This window comes from Rhinolophus sinicus, linkage group LG15 (genome assembly GCF_036562045.2).
Source record: "Rhinolophus sinicus isolate RSC01 linkage group LG15, ASM3656204v1, whole genome shotgun sequence".
In the NCBI taxonomy this organism is placed as follows: domain Eukaryota; kingdom Metazoa; phylum Chordata; class Mammalia; order Chiroptera; family Rhinolophidae; genus Rhinolophus; species Rhinolophus sinicus.
This window is the reverse complement of record NC_133764.1, coordinates 44,027,788-44,051,999: the sequence shown is the minus strand read 5'-3', so window position 1 is coordinate 44,051,999 and position 24,212 is coordinate 44,027,788. Positions and strand designations below refer to the sequence as shown.

The following is a 24,212-nucleotide window of genomic DNA, read 5'->3' as shown; positions in this document are numbered from 1 at the left end:
TTCTATGTTCCTATTATTTGTCTGGGAGGGACAGAGGGGAACAGGACAGCTACCAAATTGTATAAGGTAAAGTGTAAATGTAGCAGTAAATGCAAAATACCGTAGCATGCTCTACTACCTAGGAAATAATAAATCAGGACTTTCTGGAGAAAGTAAATTTTAAAGAAGGCTGGGAGGTGTACCAAGGCAGGAAGAACAGCAGAGCTACCTACGTGAAGTCTGGCAGATGAGGATGGACAGAGGGCACTGGTCAAAGCCTTTGAAACCAATTATCAGTTCCGGCTTCAAGAGTTAACTGTTTCATGACGAGAAGGACACTCGAAGTAAAGATTATGTTTGGTTCAAAAGAAGAAAGGAAGAAAGAAAATAGCTCTCAGGATTCCCCTTTCCCCATTCTAAATATATAGCTTTCATCTCAAGTACACATTTTCCTTATATTTCTATCCTATTGGTGTTAGCTTTTTCACGCTGCCAGAAGGTACACGTTCCAAGGACAAGAATCATGTCTCAATGAAACTGTAAATTCTTTTACTGTTCGCTGCAGTTTTGAAAATATAATGAAAGAGATTAACTAATGTCAAACATTTATAAGACTGGTATTTGTATGATGAATGGTTAAGGTAGGATAAGATCTTATTCTAAAATACTAAATTCACCATCTTTGAGTGCTATACATTCAGAGACTGTGAAACCGTAAACACATTCTGATTGACTAGCAAACACTTACTGTGGGTAGAGCATGTTGTGGGCACTATTAAGGATGGCAAGAAAGAACTGAGAAATGGTCTTAACCGGGTGGCCGGTTAGCTCAGTTGGTTAGAGTGTGGTGCTAGTAACACCAAGGTTGCCGGTTCGATCCCCACATGGGCCACTGTGAGCTGCGCCCTCCTTGAAAAAAAAGAAAAGAAAAGAAATGCTCTTAATATAAGAGCTCCTTACCACTAGTTGGGGAGCCAGACATCCAAGAAGGAGCTCAGGAACACACCAGTGAGTGCAAAATAACAGTAATAGTGTGAGATTAAATGCTTAAGTGCTGGGGGGGGGATACACAAACAAGTAAGTCAAGCCTTTTTCAAATAAGTTCTTATGTACAGTTCAACCTAAGTAGGTTATTTGAAGGTATTTATACTAAACACTAAAAGCGCCTGGGTTAAAACCCTCCTCGGATGTCCCCAAGGAGAATGCTGGCTGAGGGTCTGGAACTCGAACTCTTCCGAGTCCCTCTGTTTAGCACATCAATCAGATGTTTACCTCCTGCTGCTTTGTTCTTGAGCTCTGCATTTGGGGGAAATCTCCATCTTAGTTGGCCTCAGGTGAAACCGGGGTCGGTCCAGGATCCTAACTTAATGACTGAGATTGCCTGGATTTCACCCCGTTGCTCTTGGTCAAGCTTTGGTCCTCTCAAGGCTTTTCCTCCAACGAGTTTAAATCCTCAAAGCTTGCTCTCCACTTCCTCTCCTTTTCTTAAGGCTCTGCTTCCAGCCTTACATCCTTAACCAAATTCTCCTTCTTAGGCCCTCTCAAAGCAGGCCCTCCCTATTATTATTATTTAAATGCACATGGATTTTTTACCTTCAGTTTCACTAAAAATATTCCTTCTTCTTCTTACCTCCCCCAACTCCTGCCTCAAGCATCTGGATTTCCAGAGGCCATTTGGGCTAAATGGGGTTCATTGCTTCTCCGATTCTGGTACGGCACCCCTCGCACCCACCTTCCGCGGGTCACCCAGGGCTCTCAAACCCATAAGAACTAGGGAAGGAGGTGGCCGCACACAACAGAACTAAACTGGGAATTCTTTGGAGCTACAACTTCTGGAGAATGGTTCTGCCTCCTTCCGTGACGTGAACGACTTACTTGCTGTTCGCTAAGGGCAAGGACAATGTCTCCTCTACCAGACAAGAAACTTCCTGATGATGGACCCTATCCTTTTGTTCCTTTTACAAGGCCCCATTCCTACCACTTTGAGACACAGGGTGGTTCTTAAAATAGTTTCTTGTGCAAAATATCCCATCTCAACTTTGAATTTTTATGGTAAACGGAAACATCCTTTAGCTAATTGGGCAACGAAGGGGTTAAAGCTCAACAACCTGATGAATTCTGGGGGTTTCCTGCCTCGATTTCAGAAATTAACACAACCGGGAAGGGAAATTTTGCCCAAGGTAAAGATGAGAACAGTTAACTTCAACTGTCAGGCTTCTGCCCCAAACAATAATGGCTACTCACGTCCACAAAGGGTGCCATTCCCCTAACTAGAAATGGCTGGCCCCCGTTTCTACTTTGTGCCCAATTCCAGCATGGCGCTCACTAGCCTCACCAGAAGGAGCGAACTTCCCAGCACCCATCTGGCCCGTAACGTCAGGTGACGTGAGCCTCAACCGGAAGTGAAGGAAAAAGCGCCTCAGCCCGCGGCGCCTGCGCAGAAAGCTCTAGACGCTGTGAAGCAGGAGGCACTTGGGATCGTCCGCAGGATTGGGCCTGCTACCGAGGCCGCCACGGAGCCCGCCGGAGCCACCGTTCCTACTGCTGCTGCCGCCGCTGCCCGAATCGGAACCGTCGGGCCGCAGCCGCCGGCAATGCCGCGAAGGAAGGTAAGAACGGGACAGGAGGGATGGCGGGTTTCTAAGGACAGTCGACTGGGCAACGTGACGCAGTTGGCCACGCCTCACACTCCTTGGGTTCCAACTTCCCGCTCCCCGGAACCTAGCTTGGCAACCCTCTCCTCTGTCCATACCCCACAGAAAAATGTGGGCCCGACCCTGGCCTCGGCCTATGCTTGCAACTATTCCCGCCCTCTGCTTGCCTGGCTCGGAGGCGTTCTTCTCGTTAATTGGTCGCTGAAACGTCTAGAAGCATATTGATTGGCTGGTGACACCGCCCATTTGGGCCCAACGGTCACCTCCCCGCGTGCGGGGGCGGTGTCTGAGCCAGGCCGTACGACTTTCAGACTGGCTGTAGAGAGCCATCTCTCCTCTCTTGATTGGCTGGGCTTGGCAGTCAGTCCCGTGGGGGTGCGGTTTAGCGGGACCACTATTGGGTGGCACGAATCCACGCCCTTCTGGCTGGTGATGCTGATAGGTGGAGAGGCGGGGTTTTGGAGCATTTTTTTTTTCCAGGCGGGGGGCACAACAAAGCAGAAGAGTGGGTGGCAAAGAACCAGCGCCCACTCCCAAGGGATCCCACTCTGTCCTATTGCATCTAAGCCGTAATTTTTGCTTATTTGCTTAGTTGGACAGCCCTAGAAAATGCAGTTAGTAAATTCAGAAACTTACACCGGACTTAGGAGATCTCTTTGGGACACCCCCATCTCTTTGCCGCTGAACAAACAGGCCTAATGGAGTGTCCCAAGCCACTCGTTTAGGCGGTGGCAGAGCCAGCACTGCAGAACAGATTCAATTCAGCAAATGTTTATTGACTACTTGTAGTGTTGTGGTTGCTAGGGGGTCAGAAATTAATTAGACATGATCCCTGGCCTAAGGAAATCACAGTCTGATGGGGGAAAACAGGATCCAGTAAATTCTCTACTTAAAAGTACATGTACAAAGGGTTATGGGAGGGAAGTGAGGGAGTAAGTAAGTCTGCTCTGGAGTAAGATGGGAAGTAGATTGATGGAAGCTGAAGAGAAGAGCTGAGTTCCAGGATCAAGCCAGGAAGGGATGGTCAGAGATCATCAGAGATTCAAGTATTTGGGTAATTGGACTAGATGACCTTTAAACCCCCTTCATCCTCTTGATTTTCTGTGACCGCCGTTCATTTCTGGACAGATTACCCTTGAACTATTTGGAAAGCTGGGTAGTATTCTTGCTCATTTCTGCAGAAATATTTATCTTCACAGAGGCTTTCAAATAAAATATTTATACTTTTTAATGTCTTCTAAAAAGACCTACATTGGTAGGTGGTGTTTATGTTAAGGCTCACCAAATGCAGGAATAGTATTGGTGCCTTGGAATAGGTCCACAGTTTCCCCCACCCCAAATACAAAGAGCTCTTGAAAATGTAAGTTTTTTTGTAACTTATTTGGTGGCAAAACCTGTCCTAAACTGTCCTGAGGCAACTTACATTTTTTGTGTCTCCTTAGTAGCGTGATTATATATTTTCCTGCAGAAATACTAATGTGTTTAGTTATGGGCTGTTATTTGCAGGATATATGCAAAGTATTCCCTTTCCAAAAATCTGAAAAATCATGAAATTCTAAATAAAGTCCTAAGGGTTTTGAATAAAGAATAGGAGACTTGTAATCTGAAGCTCTGTATTGTTTTTTTAGCAAATAAGCTTCCCTTTCTGGTTTAGTGTTAACGCTCAATTGATAAAAACTGCTTATGGCTAATCATGCCTAAGGAAGCTAAAAATCCTCTTTCTGAATGCCTACAAGTCTCTGTGTACAAGCTGCCTTTTTTGTTTTTATTTTTTTAAGCACTTTTGGCACTTGTGGAGAAACTTCAACTATAGATAACATAAGAAAGAAGAATTTTATTCTTTTTATGCTTAAGTTCTTTTGGGATCAGAGTTGTGGACCATGATATTTTGAATCAGTGTATGGCTTTTTAAAATGTGATGACTGTTCATGGAGACTTTGAACCACAGCTACCCTAAAGTTAAATGGGGTCTAGCACTAACATTTTTCTCACTACCTTGGACTTTCTGTAAGTGCATGGTTATGTCAGCCATACCTTTTTGAGTTGGGTACGTTTGTTTCCAGTTTGTAATACTGACCTCCAAATAGACTTGTTTAGAATCAAATTTGTCTTAATACAGCAAGAATTAATTCTTCATTTATTTAATAAAGGTATGTTATTTGTAGGTTGTTCCACTTAAATGCTCTAAATAACAGGAAGTTGGCTGTGGAATCCTTTTTTAGGTTTGAAGTTGGTGTTTTTGGCATCACAGTTCGTTTTATTTCCAGTGTTAATATAAACCCACAGAGTAAATGCTTCTGTGCTAATGTCTGGATCTATGGTGTTACAGAGGAATGCAGGCAGTAGTTCAGATGGAACCGAAGATTCCGATTTTTCTACAGATCTCGAGCACACAGACAGTTCAGAGAGTGATGGCACATCCCGGCGATCTGCCCGCGTCACCCGCTCCTCAGCCCGGCTGAGCCAGAGTTCCCAAGGTAAAGGCTTCCTTCTTGCTGACCATGCCTCACAACTCACTGGCTGGTCATCATATTGTGCTGGTTAAGGTGGAAACTGGTCCCTTGGCTTGATGTAGTGACAGAATCTGGTAACATGCCAAGTAAATGACTGCAGAAGCGTCAGGTTTTTAAAAAATGGTCCCGTTGAGGTTGCTGTCCATTTTCTAGACCCAAAGGAACTATGTCTGGTATAATGGATGTATGATACATTGTATGTCTGTCTTGAATCATTTAATTCTTTTTTTTAGATGTTTTTTTTTCCTTTTGTTAGAATGGTTTAGACTTGGGGACTTAAAGTAGTCCCTTGAACTCATTATTGGAGGGGTCCCAGTACTTCTAAAGCCAAATGTTTAAGGCTGTAATATAGTCAGATACGCAATTAATATGTATAAATAGTTGACCCAGTTATTAGTTGTAAGTGCCCAGAATTTTGCTTTGGTAGTAAACAATAGAGAATCTCAGTGTTGGAAGGTTCTCTAGTGCAAGTAGCCATCTGGGCTTAGATTTGCAGGGTACTCCTGACCCTGCCTGGCTCTGCTCTGGATTCTCATAATGAGGAAAGAAGGTTGCAGTTAATATAGAAAGCTGATAATCAATAGGTGATAATAGATTAGGGGGGGGGAATGTGATATACTTTGAGCACTTAAATAGTGCTGATTTGGTTACTGCTATGTGAGCATGTTGCAAGATGAGAGGAAGAAACCTTTATGTTTGAATTTAGCATTTCAGCTGAAGTATAACTGTTGTCTCTTGATCTCTTACTTTAAGTTTTGTGTTTAGCACAATGGGAATATTGATAAATGGCTACTATAACCCAGGTGCTAGACTGTGATCTGGAATGCCATGAGAGAAAAGTCAGCTTCTGCCCTCAAGGGGCTTACAGTTTAGGGAGAGATACGCGCTCATCATTGTGATGCATCGCGGTAAGGGCTCGGAGAGTGGTTTGCATAGAGTACTGTGAAAGCCCAGATACGGCGCAGCCAAACTAGGGCAGGATTCCCAGATGGAAATCGTAAAGGATCTAGTAGGAATTTACAAGTTGAAAGATGGGAAAGTGTTATTATAGACAGAAGGAACAGTATATGAGTATTCAAGGGAAAGGGCGTAATGTTCTTAGAAAGTGTAATTGGCCATGCCCTGAACACCAAAGTTTTAAAGATTCAAAACAGCTAGGAAATAACATGAGCTCTGGGTCTCTTTCTAGTTATTATACTTCGTGACCATGGAGTTGCACAGTTGCTAAGGACACCATTCACAATGTAGTCTGTGTAAGGTCGCCCCCGCTAAAGCAAAATACTGTAAAGGGAGCCCCCTGGAGGTGTGCAAGCTGATAACCTAGCTGTGGGCTAACTTTTACACAAGTTTGAGAATTTCCTTTCTTCTCTTGTTTAAAATATGCTTCAATTTCAGCTTTGAATTTCCTTTATTCCTTTTTTTAAGCATCATCAGCTAGTAGATGTAAAAAGCTGCTGGGTGCTTCAGAATAGGTTTTGCCATCCAAGAGAATTTTAAAAGCTATGCTCTTGCCTTATCCTTTATGAATCTATTATGATTTTGTTTCAGGGAAGCAGAGGGTAATCGGAAGGAAAAAAGAGATCCCTAAAGGAAGGAAATATTTGTATATTGCTATACCCTTAGTAAATAGGATATCTCTTTTATGATGGGATAGAGTAAGGGAAGAAAGAGGATGCAGCTGATATTTATAAAGTACTAGGTCTACGTACCAGGCATCACGTTAAGTGCTTTACATGACTTACCTCACTTATTCCTTGTGAGGAATACAAACATGAGAAATGTGCTACTAGGATCTTCCCCTTTCTATAGATCAGGAGACAGGCTTGGAGAGATTAACTTGTCCAGCTAGTTGGAATGGTGGAGTGAAACAATCTTGTTCAGCCTTGATTCCAGAACAGAAACTATATTCTGTGTGCTATTGCATCTTTATACCTGTTCTAGGCTCTTTTGCTTATATTTCACTTAATAAAATAGATAGTTTAAAGATTTGTTGGATTTTGTAAAATATGAAGAGGGCCTACATGGTAATAAATCATATGGGTGGAAAATAAAACAGACTTCCTTCTTTTTTCTTTAATTATTTTACTATCTTTTAAAATTGGGATCAGATTCCAGTCCTGTTAGAAATTTACAGTCTTTTGGCACTGAGGAGCCTGCTTATTCTACAAGGAGAGTGACCCGAAGTCAGCAGCAGCCTACCCCAGTGACTCCGAAAAAATACCCGCTTCGGCAGACTCGTTCGTCTGGCTCAGAAACTGAACAAGTGGTTGACTTTTCAGATAGAGGTGAGTGGTTATGATATGATTTGGACCCGTTACAGAGAAGCTCTGGTCAATTTCTTCTTAAGGAAGGCTTGGGGCCACTGCAGATAAATGCCTGATTCTGATAAAATTTCAGCTAGGTGAATGCTGTTTGCCTGATTCCTTTCTTGTGTCTTGATGAGGACAGTTTGGTATTACAGTATTCTTGACATCCAGAGTAGCTGGATGTGTTAGACCTGCAGTAAGCAAAAAAGACTAGGTACCTCTTACCCACAAATGAAGAAGGCTTAGACTAGATTTTCTTATAGCCATGCTTATCAGTCCATTGACCTTTGAATTTCTGAGAGGAGGCGTCATTCAGTAATGAGGAATGATAAGCTATTGAAATTGTAATTCACCAGCCCAAATCAGGGGCCTTTAGCAGAGGTCACAGACTGATGAGCTTCTAGCCTGCCAGCGTGGTTGGTTGGTTTGCTTGCATGGTATTTACATTTAAAAAAAAATACATTTTTTTGTTGCTAATATTTGAAAATACAGAGATTTCATATAAAAACTTTGGTTACTAGTTTTTTTTTCAGACAAAAATGGATAGCTCTTGGAACATTAGGTGGCCACTCACCCACAAATAATTGGCTGGAGCTGTCCTTTGAGATGGATCTATTTGGCCTTGCTTAGTCTGGAATTATTAGAGACGCAATAACTAACTCAACAGTCAAGTCTGTTTACACTCACAGCAAGTCTGTTTAGTGCCATCTAGAAAGAACCATTTTCATTTGTCTTCCATCCTGCGTATCTCCTGGAAGGAGAGTGGGATGGTAATGTTTTTAAAAAGTTATTTACATCCAGTTTTGATTACCCATGATTGGGGGCTTAGGAGAAACAGATAAGTGAAATGTATTAGGTAAACCAAATTTAATTTTAGTCAGAATTTAAAGTTGCACAAAAGGAACAGTGTTCGTTTTTCTTTTTTATTTAGCAGACAAATGGTTGAAAGCTACTGGTTAAATATAGAAAGAGGATCTGGGAAGCCAATTAACTTTTGAAGAGTAAACCTCTAAAGTAATGAACCCCATTTACAAATTCTACCAATTGCTTTTACTTTAGAAACTAAAAATACAGCTGATCATGATGAGTCTCCACCTCGTACTCCAACTGGAAATGCACCTTCTTCTGAGTCTGATATAGACATCTCCAGCCCTAATGTGTCTCACGATGAGAGCATTGCCAAGGACATGTCCCTGAAGGACTCAGGCAGCGATCTTTCTCATCGTCCCAAGCGCCGTCGCTTCCATGAAAGCTACAATTTTAATATGAAGTGTCCTACACCAGGCTGTAACTCTCTAGGTGAGTGTGCCCCAGCTTCCTGACATCCTGTGTTCTGTGGTTCTCTCTCCTTCTGGAATCAGGGTCCCCCAGAAATATCTAGTGTTCTATTGCAAGCCAGCTTCTCAGGCTCATCAGTGATCACACGCTCGAGTAATAATGGCCCACTTGAATAACAGCATTTCTGTTTCTTGGCCTGTTGTCCATAATAATAGATCTGGTTGCAAGGAAATTAAGTGTGATGCACCATTTAGTTTATTGAGAGCTTTTCCCAGTGAAAATTTTTTTTTTCTGGCAAAAATGAAACAAGACCAGTTATCTTCAAATATTAGGTTGGTGTAAAAGTAATTGCGGTTTTTGCAATTATTTTTAACCTTCAAACTGCAATTTTGCACCAACCTAATGTATGGTGCATAGTTCTAGCTTACTGAGGATTAAAGGTGCAGATTAGTTGTATGCTCATAGCTGTTAAGGAAATGAGAAAAACAGATTGCATGCTTATCAAGAGGCAGTGAAACTAAAAGAGTACAGATGAGACCCTGGCTTTTTGTGACTTCAGTAGTTTTAGGTCTTGTGGCTTTGTATACTTAGTAAGTATTCATTAGATAAATACTTCTTCTCAGATGAATATTTCATTGTTTTCTCAGGACAAACTTTTACCTCTTACTGAGGGATTCTTGTAATGGTTTAAACCTTAATTGTGCTCCTTAGATGAGTTTAGGTGCAAATGTTGGGCTGAAGCTTTTGTCTGGAGTTGGAAGGCGCTGATTGAGAGATAAGGGGCCTTTCACTAGGGGGTCTACATCTCAATGTGGCCACAATTCAGAAAAAGTAGAATAGAGTAAGTTGTTGCTTTGCAGACCATCAGTACATTTTCCCTAGTGTTTTATTTATTGGATCTTTTTGCTAGTCATAGCAGTAGTTTCTCAAATAAATTCAGTCCTTCAAAATGCATAAAATAGAGCAGAAATTCCTCTGAATGCCATACCAGTTGTTACTCAAGATAATTGTTTGAGGCTTAAGTCAGTTTCCAGTTTCCTTGGGATAAATAATGAAAAAACTAAGACCAGACAACATATAAGCACTAGTACAAGAAAGAGCTAATGTGCTTTAAGAGGGTAAGAGGACTACTTGCCACACAGCAAGGAAAGGAACTTTCCTGACCTCTGCTAGTCACTGTTTATGCATCCCAAAATTGTTACTTTTATTTTATGTACTATGTTTAATCAGTTATTCAATAAATACTCACTGAATGTTTGCCATGTGCCAGGTACTTTTTTAAGTTCTGGGAATGTAATTGTGAATATGTCAAAGTCCTTACTGTCATGGAGCTTATAGTCTTAGCTGGGGAAGGCAAACCAGATAGATACATAGCACATCAACTAGAGATATATGCTATGAAGGGAAGGAAAGTAAGGAGTATAAAGAGGGTATATGCCTGTGTATGCACACATACACAAACAAACATGTGGTAGGTTAGGGAAAGCCTCTCTGGTACAGTGGCATTTGAGCAGAAACCTGAAAGAAGTGAGAGAGGGAGCCATTTGAGTATCTGGGCGATAAAGGATAAGTATTATGGGTAGGAGGAAACAGCAAGTATAAAGGGTCTGGGGCAAGAGAATGCTTAAGCAGTTTGAGGCACACTTTGGGGCCAATATGTCTGGGGCAGAGTGACCAAAATGCAGAGAAGGCGATAAGGTCAGAGTAGGGGCCTGATAGTGTGTTATTTATGCCCAGGACTTAGCCCCTTTAATGAGGTAGGCGAGATGGTAAATATAAATCTGTTGCATCAGAGGAATGTTTACTTTGACTTTTGGTTTTAATGTATGGTCAGAGTTTGAAAAGTATGAACCTGAGTTTCCAAAATTATTCTTGATCCTGTTCCACTGATTATTTTAGGCAAAACAATGTCATTAACCTTTTTACAAAAATAATTATGGTATAAAAGTATTATGTGCTTGTGAAAAATGAAAACCCCACAGGAGAGCTTGAAGTGCGTAAGTAAAAGTTCTTCACTCATATTCCCAGAGCAATGCTCCAGATATAAAACTAGTGTTGGTAGTTTTTTTATGAATGTTTCTAGTAAGTTTCTGTGCATATATAAGCACACATGTATATGTACATGTTTCTTTTTTGTTATGATTCATAATGAGGAAAATAACAATTTTGGCTTGACATCTTGGGTATTTTACATTATTAGCACTTAGAGGTCCATCTGTTTAAAGGATACCGAGAATACCATTGTATTGATAGTTCCTGAATTATTTTAAATTGTCCCATATTGATTGATACTTAGATTACTTCTCATTTGTAGCCATTTTGAACAATACTGTAATCGATAGCCTTGTATGTTTGTATTTTGGTGTCTTTCTAGAATCACTGTTGGATAAATTCTTAGTTGGGTCAATAGAGCATCTATCACTTTGTGTTTTTTTTAAGATTTTATTGGGGAAGGGGAACAGGGCTTTATTGGGGAACAGTGTGTACTTCCAGGACTTTTTTCCAAGTCAAGTTGTTGTCCTTTCAATCTTAGTTGTGGAGGGCGCAGTTCAGCTCCAGGTCCAGTTGCCGTTGCTAGTTGCAGGGGGCGCAGCCCACCATCCCTTGCGGGAGTCGAACCAGCAACCTTGTGGTTGAGAAGACGCATTGCAACCATCTGAGCCATCCAGAAGCTCAGTGGCAGCTCAGCTCAAGGTGCCATGTTCAATCTTAGTTGCAGGGGGCAGAGCCCACATCCCTTGCGGGACTCGAGGAGTTGAACCGGCAACCTTGTGGTTGAGAGCCCACTGGCCCATGTGGGAATCGAACTGGCAGCCTTGGGAGTTAGGAGCACAGAGCTCCAGCCACCTGAGCCACTGGGCCCGGCCCCATCTACCATTTTTTAAACTTTTTATATAGACACATTAGAATGGTTTTAGTTTACATGTTATAAAATAAGACATGACTTGAATAATTTATTCAAGTTATAGATACCTAATACCTAAATAGGCTTGCTGTAGCAGTGACACTTTACATTTTACACGTGGTGTTTGATCATTGAGGGTAGTTTTTTGTGTCCAGGATAAATTGTATGGATTTCTAAATTTATATTTTTATTTTTTTATTTTTTTTAATTAAATTTATCGAGGTGACAATTGTTAGTAAAATTACATAGATTTCAGGTGTACAATTCTGTATTACATCATCTATAAATCCCATTGTGTGTTCATCACCCAGAGTCAGTTCTCCTTCCATCACCATATAGTCGATCCCCCTTACCCTCATCTCCCACCCCCCACCCCCCTTACCCTCTGGCAACCACCAAACCATTGTCTGTGTCTATGAATTTCTGTTTCTCATTTGTTTGTCTTGTTCTTTTGTTGCTTTTGGTTTATATACCACGTATCAGTGAAATCACATGGTTCTCTGCTTTTTCTGTCTGACTTATTTCACTCAGCATTACACTCTCAAGATCCATCCATGTTGTCACAAATGTTCCTATATCATCTTTTCTTACCGCCGAATAGTATTCCATTGTGTATATATACCACAACTTCTTCATCCATTCATCTATTGAAGGACATTTTGGTTGTTTCCATGTCTTGGCCACTGTAAACAAAGCTGCAATGAACATTGGAGCACACGTGTCTTTATCTCTAAATGTTTTCAGATTTTTGGGGTAGATACCCAGGAGAGGGATTGCTGGGTCATATGGCAATTCTATTCGTAATTTTTTGAGGAACCTCCACACCGCCTTCCATAACGGCTGCACCAGTCTGCATTCCCACCAACAGTGTATGAGGGTTCCTTTTTCTCCACAGCCTCTCTAACATTTGTTACTATTTGTCTTGTTGATGATAAATTTATATTTTTAATAATACAATCCCAGAGAACTGGCAACCTGTATATCATATTAATTCTCCTCTCCCCCAGAACTTGGACTATTTTTGCCCTTTAAAGCTTATTATATCAATCTTGTGTAATTTTTTAAATCCCTGTGTCTTTTTTACCCCAAATTAAATGTCTTTTTTCCGTGAAACAAAGGAGAAAATGTCTGTAGACTTGCAATTTAGCTTAGCCAATTTATCTTTTTATCTCATTAGCATTGTCTCACCATCCTTCTCAATCTTAGGTGTTTTATAAACCTTTTGGTTGAAGAGACTTTTAAAAAAAAATAATGTTCAATTACCTGTGTATTATAACTTCATAAAAAATAGAAAAATGAAGAGATATGCTTTAGATAAAATGAGTGTTTCTGTATTGTTATTCCTAACATTTTCCCCTCAAGAGGGCCTTGTGCAAACGACCTGTTTAAAAGTTTGTTTATAGAAGAAGCCTAAATCTTTAAACAAAACCAGTCCCCCCTCCAAAAAATGAATATGTTTAATCTGGTCCAAAATTATCAAAATATATTTATTTATGTGTTGGGAAAGGCCATTTCCTTCTTCATTTTTCATAAGTTTCTATTGATTATTGAAAGAAGTTCAATTCAGATTGGATAGGATTGCATAATAGAAAGGAAAGTATACTTGTTATACATACGACTTGATCTGTTTAGCATAGGAAAGTTAAATTTCACCACAAGAAAATATTCTTTTTTGGGGGGAGGGGGATAGGACTTTATTTGGGAACAGTGTGTACTTCCAGGACTTTTTTTCCAAGTCAAGTTGTCGTCCTTTCAATCTTAGTTGTGGATGGTGCAGCTCAGCTCCAGTTCCAGTTGCCATTGTTAGTTGCAGGGGGCGCAGCCCATCATCACTTGCGAGAATCAAGGAGTCGAACTGGCAACCTTGTGGTTGAGAGCCCACTGGCCCATGTGGGAGTCGAACCCGCAGCCTTCAGCGTTAGGAGCACGGAGCTCCAACTGCCTGAACCACCGGGCCGGCCCAAGAGAATATTCTTGATTGTAATTTTGTGCCTTTATTATAAATGTATGGCTTTATGATATTTTGTAATTTGAGAACAAAATGTCATCAGAGCAGAATGAACTATAGTTTATTTTGAACATGGCAAGTATGTTCAAATATTGCCAGATCCAACCTATGGAAGAAAAGAATTTATTGTGCCTACAAGTTACGGCTCCACCTTTGATGGATTCAGTCTGTCTGATTCAATCTGTTTGATCAGACATACTTGATAAAAATGATACAGCAAAAAAACAGGTTTGTTGTGGAGAATAATATCATTTTCTAAACTTAAATCTTCTGTCTTGAAATTAAGTGTTCTTCTCCTTCAACAGGACACCTTACAGGAAAACATGAAAGACATTTCTCCATCTCAGGATGCCCACTCTATCATAACCTCTCAGCTGACGAATGCAAGGTAATTGTGTTCTCATTTATTCAACACATACTTATTGAGCACTTACCATTTGCCCGGCACTTGGCTAAACAATAGGGATCCAGTGGGCAAGGTCCTTACTTTTGAGTTCCAGTGGAGGAACCATCATAAAAATAACTGTTTTTTTAAAAATAAACAGACAGGTAAAAGAATTAATTATATAATGAGTGCTTTGGAAAAAATTAACAAGGAGATTATCTATAGAATATTTGGAACATCACCCTGTAGTACTTATTTTTCATTGAAAATTACCTTCAAAAGATTGCGAGGGACCTTTTCCACCTTAAGGACTTAATTTGCGTAAATAAATATGTGGTCTCAATATTTATGCATTAGGTTCTCTTCTTAAAAATATATGAAGACATTTGCTTCAAAAAAGTTTTCCATAATTTTTTTCTCTTTCTCCATCTACTCCTACGGGATACTTTTCCTTTTTGTTACTCTCAATCACACCTACTTATGGCTATTTCTTCTTTTTTTTTAATTAAAGTTTATTAGGGAGACAATTGTTAGTAAAGTTACATAGGTTTCAGGTGTACAGTTCTGTAATATATCATCTATATGTCACATCTCTTGGCTATTGTTTTAAATTCTTGAAAAATGTACTCCTAAATAACCTTTGGGATTTTGGAATAATGGAGTTAGGAGTAGAGCCTAAGATCCTGTTTTGTATGTTTCTGTATAGGTTGTTGCTACCAAGGATGGAAACAAAAAAACTAATTATGGGGAAGCCAGAGTTGAAAATGTTATTAATTGAATGGATTGCTTGGGTAGTAGCTGGTTAGACCAAAGTGTTGCTTTTGTAGTTGTTTTGTAAATGAGCCCAGGTTTATTTCTGTCTGAAGCAGTTTCATCCTGAGAAAAGTTAGATTCCCCAGCTAACATTACTTCTCCCTGATTTAGAAATGTTTTCTCTTATTTACAAGTCAATTACAGGATGGGCTGTTTCTTTATGTGTTTCAGCACAGTAGTATACTTTCAATGCTTATATGGAAGGTTGAGGACACTTAGTCTTACTTTCTTCCTCTCAGGTCTCTTGTACAAGCAAGGCAGTTTCTTATGCTCTGTGTAAGAGTAAGGGGTAGGTCTTACTATCTTCCCATTAGTCTGAGACCAGATCAAAACAGGTCCAGCTCTGCCAACATCTGCATCAACGCTGACGAGCTATTAGGTGCTTCTTTCTCTGCAAATAGCTGTGTTCTGTGTGATGTCTACCACTTATCTCTAAATAGGATGATCTTCTATTGTCAGTGGTTTTACGTGAAAGTCTTCCTAAAGTATAACTTTTAAATTTGTTGGCTTGGAGCATATGAACATGTTACCTTAAGCAATTTATTTATTTATTTATTTATTTATTTATTTATTAAGATTTTATTGGGGGAGGGGAACAGGACTTTATTGGGGAACAGTGTGTACTTCCAGGCCTTTTTTCCAAGTCAAGTTGTTGTCCTTTCAGTCTTAGTTGTGGAGGGCGCAGCTCATCTCCAGGTCCAGTTCCCGTTTCTAGTTGCAGGGGGCACAGCCCACCATCCCTTGCGGGACTCGAACCGTCAACCTTGTGGTTGAGAGCCCACTGGCCCATGTGGGAATCGAACCGGCAGCCTTCGGAGTTAGGAGCATGGAGCTCTAACTGCCTGAGCCACCGGGCCAGCCCAAGCAATTTATTTTTAAGAAATCAAAATTTCAGTTTGGGGAAGAAAATTCTGAAGAAAAGGAAAGCATTTCCTGAATTTTTCTTCTTTTGTGTTCTTTCTTCACAAGGGGATTCAGGTTCAGCATAATCAATCTTTATGACTGGAACATATGCTTGGAGGACAGGAGAATTTCTGAAAGATGCAGCTTTTTACATTTAAAATCCCAAATGGAAAGATTAGACTAATTCCTCACATTTATTAAAAGCTCTAAAGTTTGTAAAGTACTTGCAGATACGTGATTACTCTGAGTTTCCTGGTAAACTATTGCCATCAGTGATGTGACCATTTTTATTCAGTCCTAGATTTCTGACTACATGCTGTTAAAGGTAGCTGAGGATTCTGTAAGTGAGATAAAAGGTTACTGCATTCATGGAGCGTGTACAATCTTATGGGGGGGAGGCAAAATAACACAAATTAGGAAAGAAGAATTTCACGTAGTGATAAATATGAGAAACAAGACTAAACAATAAAAGACTAAAAGATACAGAGTGACTGTTTGGTGGGTAACAGGGATACGGCGGCGCTGCTTTTGCTTGGGTCGTTAAGGAAGACTTTCCTGAGGTGTTGGCCTTTGATCTGAGTCATGGCTAACAACAAAGAGGCAGTTGTGTGAAAATCTAGGAGAGATCTTAGAAGGCTAGCTGGCGCCAAGGCTGTGAGATGGGGTAAACTGTTGGGTGTGAGGGGCCGAAAGTGGCCAGTGTGGCTGGATGATGATGAGAAATGAGGATGCGGATCCAGACGATGAAGGACCTGCAGGCCTTGGCACAGGAGTATGTTTGTGTTCTGACGGCGTGGGAAGCATCTGGAGGGCCTTAGCAGAGGTGCGATGTAATTTCATAAGTCCTTTTTAAAATCACAGCTTGCTAGTGTGTGGAGAATGGACTGGACGGGGCAAGAGTGGATTCAGGGTAGACTAGTTGGAAGGCTGTTCTGAAGTTCAGTCGGTAGATGGTGGCCTGGACCAGTGGAGATAGTAAGAACTGGTTGGATTCAGAATATCTTTTGGAGGGGAGCTGCCTAATAGACTTGCTGATGGATTCAATGTGTGTGAGAGGAAGAGAAGCATCAAGCATGATCTTTAAGTTTGTGACCTGATCACTTGTTTAGAAAGTGTTGCTCTTTATAAATGTGGGGAAGATTTGGGGTGGAGCAGACCTGTGGGAGAATGTCAGTGTTCTGTTTTGACAATGCTGAGTTTTAACGTTGAAGTTGAATAGGCGGTTGGACGTGAGTCCTCAATACCCAGGAGATGAAAACTAACTTGGTTTGTCGAAGATCACATACTTCAAAGTTAAGTTTCCCTATAGACTTGACCCCAGGTATCTGACGTTTTCTTTGTACTTCTTCACTTGATTCTTGTACCTCCTCACGCTGTTTCTTATTCATTGTACAGTGGAAAGAATCCAGGCTCAGAGTCATCAGACTTAATTAAAATCTTTACCACAATTTAGCTGCAATTATTTCACTTCTCTGATTCTCAGTTAATGGCTGAGAAAACAGAATATGAAGCTTATCTATATCTTACAGATTTTGTGATAATGTGAAGACCCTTTGAAAGTAAAAGTACCACGTAAATTCAGGGGATTTATTCTTGCATTCTTATGCTCTAAGTAAACATTAGTCTTAGAAGCAGGTGGATTTATTGACGTTGTTGATGGTTGCAGGTGAGAGCGCAGAGCCGGGATAAGCAGATAGAAGAGAGGATGCTGTCCCACAGGCAAGATGACAACAACAGGCATGCAACCAGGCACCAGGTACGGGCCTTGTTAAAGCTCTGGCCGCTCAGTTTAAGAGCCAAGTCTTGGATCTCCTGCCCCATGACTGTCTTTAGGTATATCTCTGCCTCTTATTTTCTACGGTATGTCTAAATCACTGGTCTTTAGAAACTCAGAACTATATTTGATTTCCAAATAGTACATTTTCATGAAACACTTCTACCTCATAAATGAAGGAATCATGCTGTCTATAATAATAATCGTAATAATAGTAATAATAATAGCAATAATGAAAGCTAATCCTGATTATTTGAAAGATTGCACTTGTTCCTCTATTTCCTCATTTTGCATCTGTTTTTTAACCCATTGCAATTTCAGACCTCTCTGCTGGCATGTTTCCAAGGTCACTAGTGACTTTTCCTTAGCATTTGACATTTGTTAATTTTGTCATTTTCCTTCTTCCTTCTCTCTTCCCTTGAATTCCAAGGTGCTGCTTTGCCCTAATCCTTGTGCCTCTCTGAACATCCATACCCGTTGATTACGCTTAATTCTTTGTTCTTCCCTGAATGCCTTTGGTCTTTACTCTTGCTGTTTTTCTGCCTCGAACTCTATACCTATACCAAGAAGAAATTGTGTGTATTCTTCAAGGCCTTGTGCAACTCTAAGCTGTTGTAGGAATTCTTCCCCAAAATTCTCCTACCATTAATGAATTTCTTCTTCATGCATTCCCGTTGTAATGTTCTCAGAATGTCACTTTAGCCCTTGTCACATATACGTACATAGCTCATCATATGGATGTCTGTTTTTATGGTTAGATTATAGGTGGATAGCAGGAAGCATAGTGACGAGGGAGAAGTTTGACTTTGGAGCCAGATAGATCTGGATTTGAATACTTTGATTCTGTTACTCTAGCAGTGTGGTGTTGAGCAGGTCAGGTAACTTCCCTAAACTTGTATTTCCGTGTTAATAAAAAGGAGTGAGTAAGACCTACCTGTCATTACCTGATTAGGGTAATCAGCTAAATTATGCATATTAGGTACCTATCCCCAGTGCTGGGCAAGTAATAAGCACTCTGTAAGTGGTAGCTACACTTTTCTTCATTGTCTATCTTGGGTTCTGTTTTACTCGGGTTTTAAATTTTTATTCATTTTTGTGTTAGTGTTAATACTTGGAAAACGGTAAGCATTCAGTAAATGCTTACTGAATTGAAATGATCTTTATTTTATTCCTATTGCTTTTGTGGAGCTTTTCATCCCTAATATATGTTCTGTTTGAGTTTATATTAAAATAAGTACATTCCTGAACTCATTAACTGACAGTAGGAGTAGTGCTTCAGGTAATGAGGGAACTCAATTTGGAATTTTTTAATTGCCAATAGTAACACATCTGGCATCCTCCTCCCTTTATTTATTTGTTGTTATTTTCATTTTGAAACTAATTAGATAATGAGTTTTCCAGCTAGCGTCTCAATTTTCTCCTTTTAGGCACCAACAGAGAGGCAGCTACGATATAAGGAAAAGGTTGCTGAACTCAGGAAGAAAAGAAATTCTGGGCTGAGCAAAGAACAGAAAGAGAAATACATGGTAAGAAAACATTAAATAGTTAATTGGCATGAACTCTTGCCATCACATTTGATTCCTTTTGGTTTCTAAGCTTCTGCTTTTCAGATTTGCCATTTGGTATCCTCTGTAAGTGTAAGGAATCTTCTCTGGCAGTTAGAATTTACTATAATCCCCCAGAACGGTGCTATTAAGAGTGAAAACAGAAGGTCTTCCAAAAACTATTAGAATATTTCCAAAATACTATTAGAATTTAGATGAAAAAAAGTTCAATCCTCTAGTTGTTTGTAAACTTTACTTTAGCTTTAAAAGGTTAGTTTACCCTCTCAGACAAATACCATGATAATGGAGATGTCTGTATAAGGAAAAATATTCAAGCTAAGCTGTAGTCCACTTATTTTAATGGAAAAATAAAATTGCTACATGATAAAAGGTATTAATTCTATAATAGATATTTTTATAGTATTTTAACTTTTTTCTTAGTTTTAAAAGTAATGCACATTTCTAAACTATAGAATAATTAAGAAAACTACGGAAATAAACAATCCTATTATCTAAAAATAACCAGCATTTTGGGATATGTCCTTTTAGCTTTTTATATAATGCCTATTTACGTAATTTGGATATTACTGTAACTACAGCTTTGAATTCTGTGTTTTTTAATATCTTGAACTAATTTCCTCATTTTGTTAATTCGTCAAAAAACTTTTGCATAAAAATTAATTTTTAAGTAAAGATGTATTTTATTATAAACCTAGTAAATGCTTACTATTGAAAATACTAAAAAACTGAAGAAAAATTCCAATAAAAGTTACCCTTCAAGATAAAAACCACTGTTAACATTTTGGCGTGTAATCACTCAGTCTTCTTCTAATGCATATTTTTATTTTTTTATGGAGGTGGAATATTATTTAGTCATTAGAATGTATTATTAAAAGTATAGTTTGTGAATACTTAGGCAGTCAGCATGGCTTCACTAAAATGAAAGTGTGCCAGACTGTGTATTTACTTTTTGATAGTCATCGCTGTCTTGCAAATGACCTTATGAATAAATGGAGATGGGCCAGTGTGAGAGAAGTGGTTCGTTGTGGGGTGAATTTGTAGCTCAACACCCACACCAGACTGTGTTGGGTTTGTAGAGGAAGGGCTCTAGTGGCTGTAGGATGCATAGTTATATTCTCTCCGTCTTGTTCAGTGGTTTTTTTTCCTACAAATTGGGTAGAGAGATAATAATATGATAATACCATTTATTGAATGCTTGTGCTAGGCACTGTGGTTATGTTGCCCCCATAATCTTTGTGGTGAAGATGGATGGTATTTCACCTATTTTTATAGCCAGGAAACAGAGCTTAAGAGACGTAATTTGCCCAGAATCACATAGGTAGAAAGTGTCTGAAGTATGCTACTGAAATTTATCTTATAAACATCTGCTTTCCAGTAGTTTGGGCTAGGTGATTTGGACCCAGCCTTCCTGGTAAAAATGCTGAATAGGATTTTCTTTTAAGCTTTAAAAAAAAAAAGGTTCACGAAACTATAAGAAAAAACTAATAGTAGAACCTAGATCTTAGATGATAAAGAGTCCAATTCAAAAAGATACCCATCGGATGGGCCCAGATTAACTGGAAGAAGTTTTACTAGGAGTGAAGGTACTGGTGAATGGGGTTTTCATATGCTAATATGTGTGTGAAGTCTGTAATGTTCTTCCTGGGATGAGCCAGCCACGCCACCTAACTACCATGGTCTTCCATTCTCTGGGTGAGAGGTGGAGTCTAGGATGAAGTGGGAAGGGCTAGAGTCAGGTTTAAAAAGGGAGTTTCCTTTGTGGAATTTCTTTCCTGTGTAAGGATACTTGTGACTGCCATGGTAAGTTTTGATACTTAAAACTGGGTTATTTTTGTGCTTCTAATTTCCTTGCTCTTTTTCTTGGTTAATATTTAGTAAAATATTTTTTGGAGCCCAGCCTGTTTTTCGTATGCACTTGGGCTGGAGTTCTAAAGTCAGAGCATTACAAACCTTCGGCGGACAGTGTTAATGGTGGGTGCAACAATTCAGTGAAAGAATTTACCACAGACTGTTTCGTCGAACTGCTCCTTCCTACCTGCGGATTTTCTTTTCTGTCTGAAATCTGAGACTCTTTAGGCTTAGAGCTTTGGTTTTTTGTTTTGTTTTTAAATGGGGGAGTATGCACCAAGGTTCATTCCAGATCTCAGGATTCTAGCAATGTGCAGTGCCTTTGGGTTTGTTACATTTTGTTTATTTGTACTGTGGTGCTCATTTTCAGAGGGAGAAATGGAAGCATAGTGTTCTGATCCTTGAGGTGCTCATTTAGAGGTAGAAGAATGAAACTCCCTTTTGGAGAGGTTGGAAGAGCATTTCCTTTCCAGATTCACCAGGGTGGGTAGTGGGTGTCTTCTGGCATGAACCTGCTTGATAAGTAGTGTGTCTATGCCAAATCCTGTAGTGCCAGGGGTGATACCTGGCAATAAATAGCTTATGGTTGTGCATCAATTAAAATGAAAAAGATGCTCTTAGCAGAAAGTATCACGCTCTGGTAATTTTCCTAGGAACACAGGCAGACCTATGGGAACACTCGGGAACCTCTCTTAGAAAACCTGACCAGCGAGTATGACTTGGATCTTTTCCGAAGAGCACAGGCCCGGGCCTCAGAGGATTTGGTGAGTATTAAACCTCCAAGCTGAGGACCGCTTGTGACGGGCGTTTAGAACTGCCAAGAAAACGGATCAGCAGTCAGTTGATGGGAATTCAGTGTACCTTGCTGCTTGAATAACCTCTTTCCCCTTCCCCCAGGTATCTTTATTTGAGACTGTCTTCCTTCCCATTCATATTTAAAATTACCCTTCCTCCCTTCCTTTGTCCGCTGGAGTTTTCTCTCTCCACCTCAATTCCTGGAAGGACCTGTTTGGTGGGGGGTGGTTAGCTAGGTAAAACAATAGGTGCCCCTTTGTCTCAGTTGGGTAATTTGCAATTCTGAGAACCTCTGGACTGGGAGATATCTCCTGTTGTCCCGGAACCCCGATGGGAACTCCCCGTTGCAGGGTGGCCTCAGCCCTTCAAAACAGCTGTAAAAGAATTAAAAAGCCAGTGAAGAGGAATAATGGAAAAGGCTATTGTAAGGTGTTTTATAATTAATCTTTTACACAGCCAAGGTTTACATATTAAGATGGTTTTCGGTTCGGATTTTTATTTACAATTAGTTAACATTTAGTTTTGATGACCTAGGCAGACTTTTCAACAACTTGAATAAAATTGTGGTGATTTGAGTTTACCTCTGATTTAATGGAATACATGTATTCAGGGAAACAATCAAGTGAATCACTTCCTTTTTTTTTTTTTTTTTTTTTTTCCCAACTGTAAGAAATACTTCATTTAAAAATCCTAGAACACACTTGTTAAAAGTTCTGTAGGAGGCAGAGTTTGCTCGCTGCCCATGGCTGGGATGGGCTGCCGCTGCTGTTTTTCTCTGCCCTACTCTGGAACAGCATTTCCTAGGCTAGCCTTTCTCAGTGGATACCAAATCTATTTTCTACTTTCTAGACTTTAGACTCCAGAATTGAAGCATTGTCAATGTTTCCAAAATAATTTTTTAAGGAACCTAAGTTGAGAGCGGGCCACGGCAGGTATATGTCACGCAGATCCACACAGCTTTATAAAAGCTTCTGGAAATATGTAGAAAGCACAGTCTAGCTAATCTTTTCTGTTTAGTGTTAGACTGTTTTGAAAGGCGTGGAGTTTGTATTTGTGGTAGATTGCCTTTTTTATAATTCAGTTTGGTGCAGATTTTACCAGGGACTTGTTCCGATGTTCAAGAGATGAGACCCAAAGTGTGGTAGGGAGCAGGGAAGCTACACTCCCTGGTGAGGCCTGTCCTCCAGGCCTTGTAGATAGCAAGTTTTCCAGAGGCCTTCCTGCTTATCCACGGCTGCCTGCGCAGCCCTCTTCAGTGCAAGTTTCTCCTAAGTTGGAATCCAAGGACGTCTGATCTTTTTGTTTTCCGTAGCCTGGCATCACGGCGCGCACACAAGCTTACAAAACAAAGATGATTACAGTTGACCCTTGAACAACATGGGTTCTAACTGGGTGGGTCCACTGACGTGGGGATGTTTTTCAATAAATACTGGAAATTCTTTTCCGAATGATGTTCTTAATAACATTTTCTTTTATCGAGCTTACTTTATTGTAAGAGTACAATCTATGATACATATAACATACGAAGTATGTATTAATCAACTGTTTATATGATCAGTAAGGCTTCCCCTCAACAGAAGGCTATTGGTAGTTAAGGTTTTGGGGAGTCAAAAGTTATGCGCAGATATTCGAAGACAGCCTGGGAGGTTAACGTCCCTAACACCCTACCCCCCAGTTGTTCAAGGGTCAACTGTCATTTTAATCCTCCTTTGACTTGATTTCTTTACAACAGGAGAAGTTAAGGCTGCAAGGCCAAATCACAGAGGGAAGCAACATGATTAAAACAATTGCTTTCGGTCGCTATGAGCTTGATACTTGGTACCATTCTCCCTATCCTGAAGAATATGCACGACTGGGACGTCTCTACATGTGTGAATTCTGTTTAAAATACATGAAGAGCCAAACAATACTCCGCCGACACATGGTAAGTTGTCTAGGATTCCACGGCGGCCATAAGCTATAGGATCTTTAGATATTGACATCTATCCAGATGGCATTTCTCTAAGCATGTCTTGGTGGTTCACAGTAATGGGAGGAAGAAATAGGAAATGGAAAGCAACATTTCAGGGTCGGGGTTCTACAGCCGGTGGCATTGCTGGTGCTGAGTGGTACCAAAAGCAGCTGTTGGCCCTGTATCACAACCACATCCTATCATGCACATCTCCCTGTCTTTTTTTTCTTGCTGCCTGCTCTTTGTCATTTCTTCCTGAGGATATGAATTACCTCTGTCCACAGGTTTTATGTTTCCCAAACTAGATGAGAATAAATAGACTTCATTAGCTAGGGCAGGGACAACATGACTCACCTTTGTATCCCTAGCAGCTACCATAGGCAATACATTGCCAATAAATACGTGTTTAATGAACACTTACGTAAGGGAGGTAAATTATGAAATGAACAGAATGGGTCCTTTGATGCCTTCTCAAGTTGTTTAGTGCTTTTTGGTTTCTGAACGTTCTTCTTCCTATAGAGATAAAGACTTGAAT

At 40.0% G+C, this 24,212-nt stretch overlaps 1 protein-coding gene across 2 annotated transcripts in view; it reads left to right on the top strand.

Annotated features, from left to right (window-relative positions):
- Positions 1-2,404: 2,404 nt before the first annotated feature.
- KAT7 (lysine acetyltransferase 7) overlaps positions 2,405-24,212 on the top strand; it is a 30,298-nt gene continuing 8,490 nt past the window's right edge. The window contains exons 1-9 of one of the 2 annotated variants that reach the window (XM_019740655.2): positions 2,405-2,588; positions 4,963-5,110; positions 7,255-7,431; positions 8,512-8,751; positions 13,949-14,031; positions 17,411-17,500; positions 18,946-19,044; positions 21,585-21,695; positions 23,459-23,650. In XM_019740655.2, coding sequence (XP_019596214.1) covers positions 2,574-2,588; positions 4,963-5,110; positions 7,255-7,431; positions 8,512-8,751; positions 13,949-14,031; positions 17,411-17,500; positions 18,946-19,044; positions 21,585-21,695; positions 23,459-23,650 — 1,155 coding nt within the window. In that variant the 5' untranslated portion in view covers positions 2,405-2,573. The remainder of the gene's footprint in view (positions 2,589-4,962; positions 5,111-7,254; positions 7,432-8,511; positions 8,752-13,948; positions 14,032-17,410; positions 17,501-18,945; positions 19,045-21,584; positions 21,696-23,458; positions 23,651-24,212) is intronic. The other variant, XM_019740656.2, reaches the window with a different exon arrangement.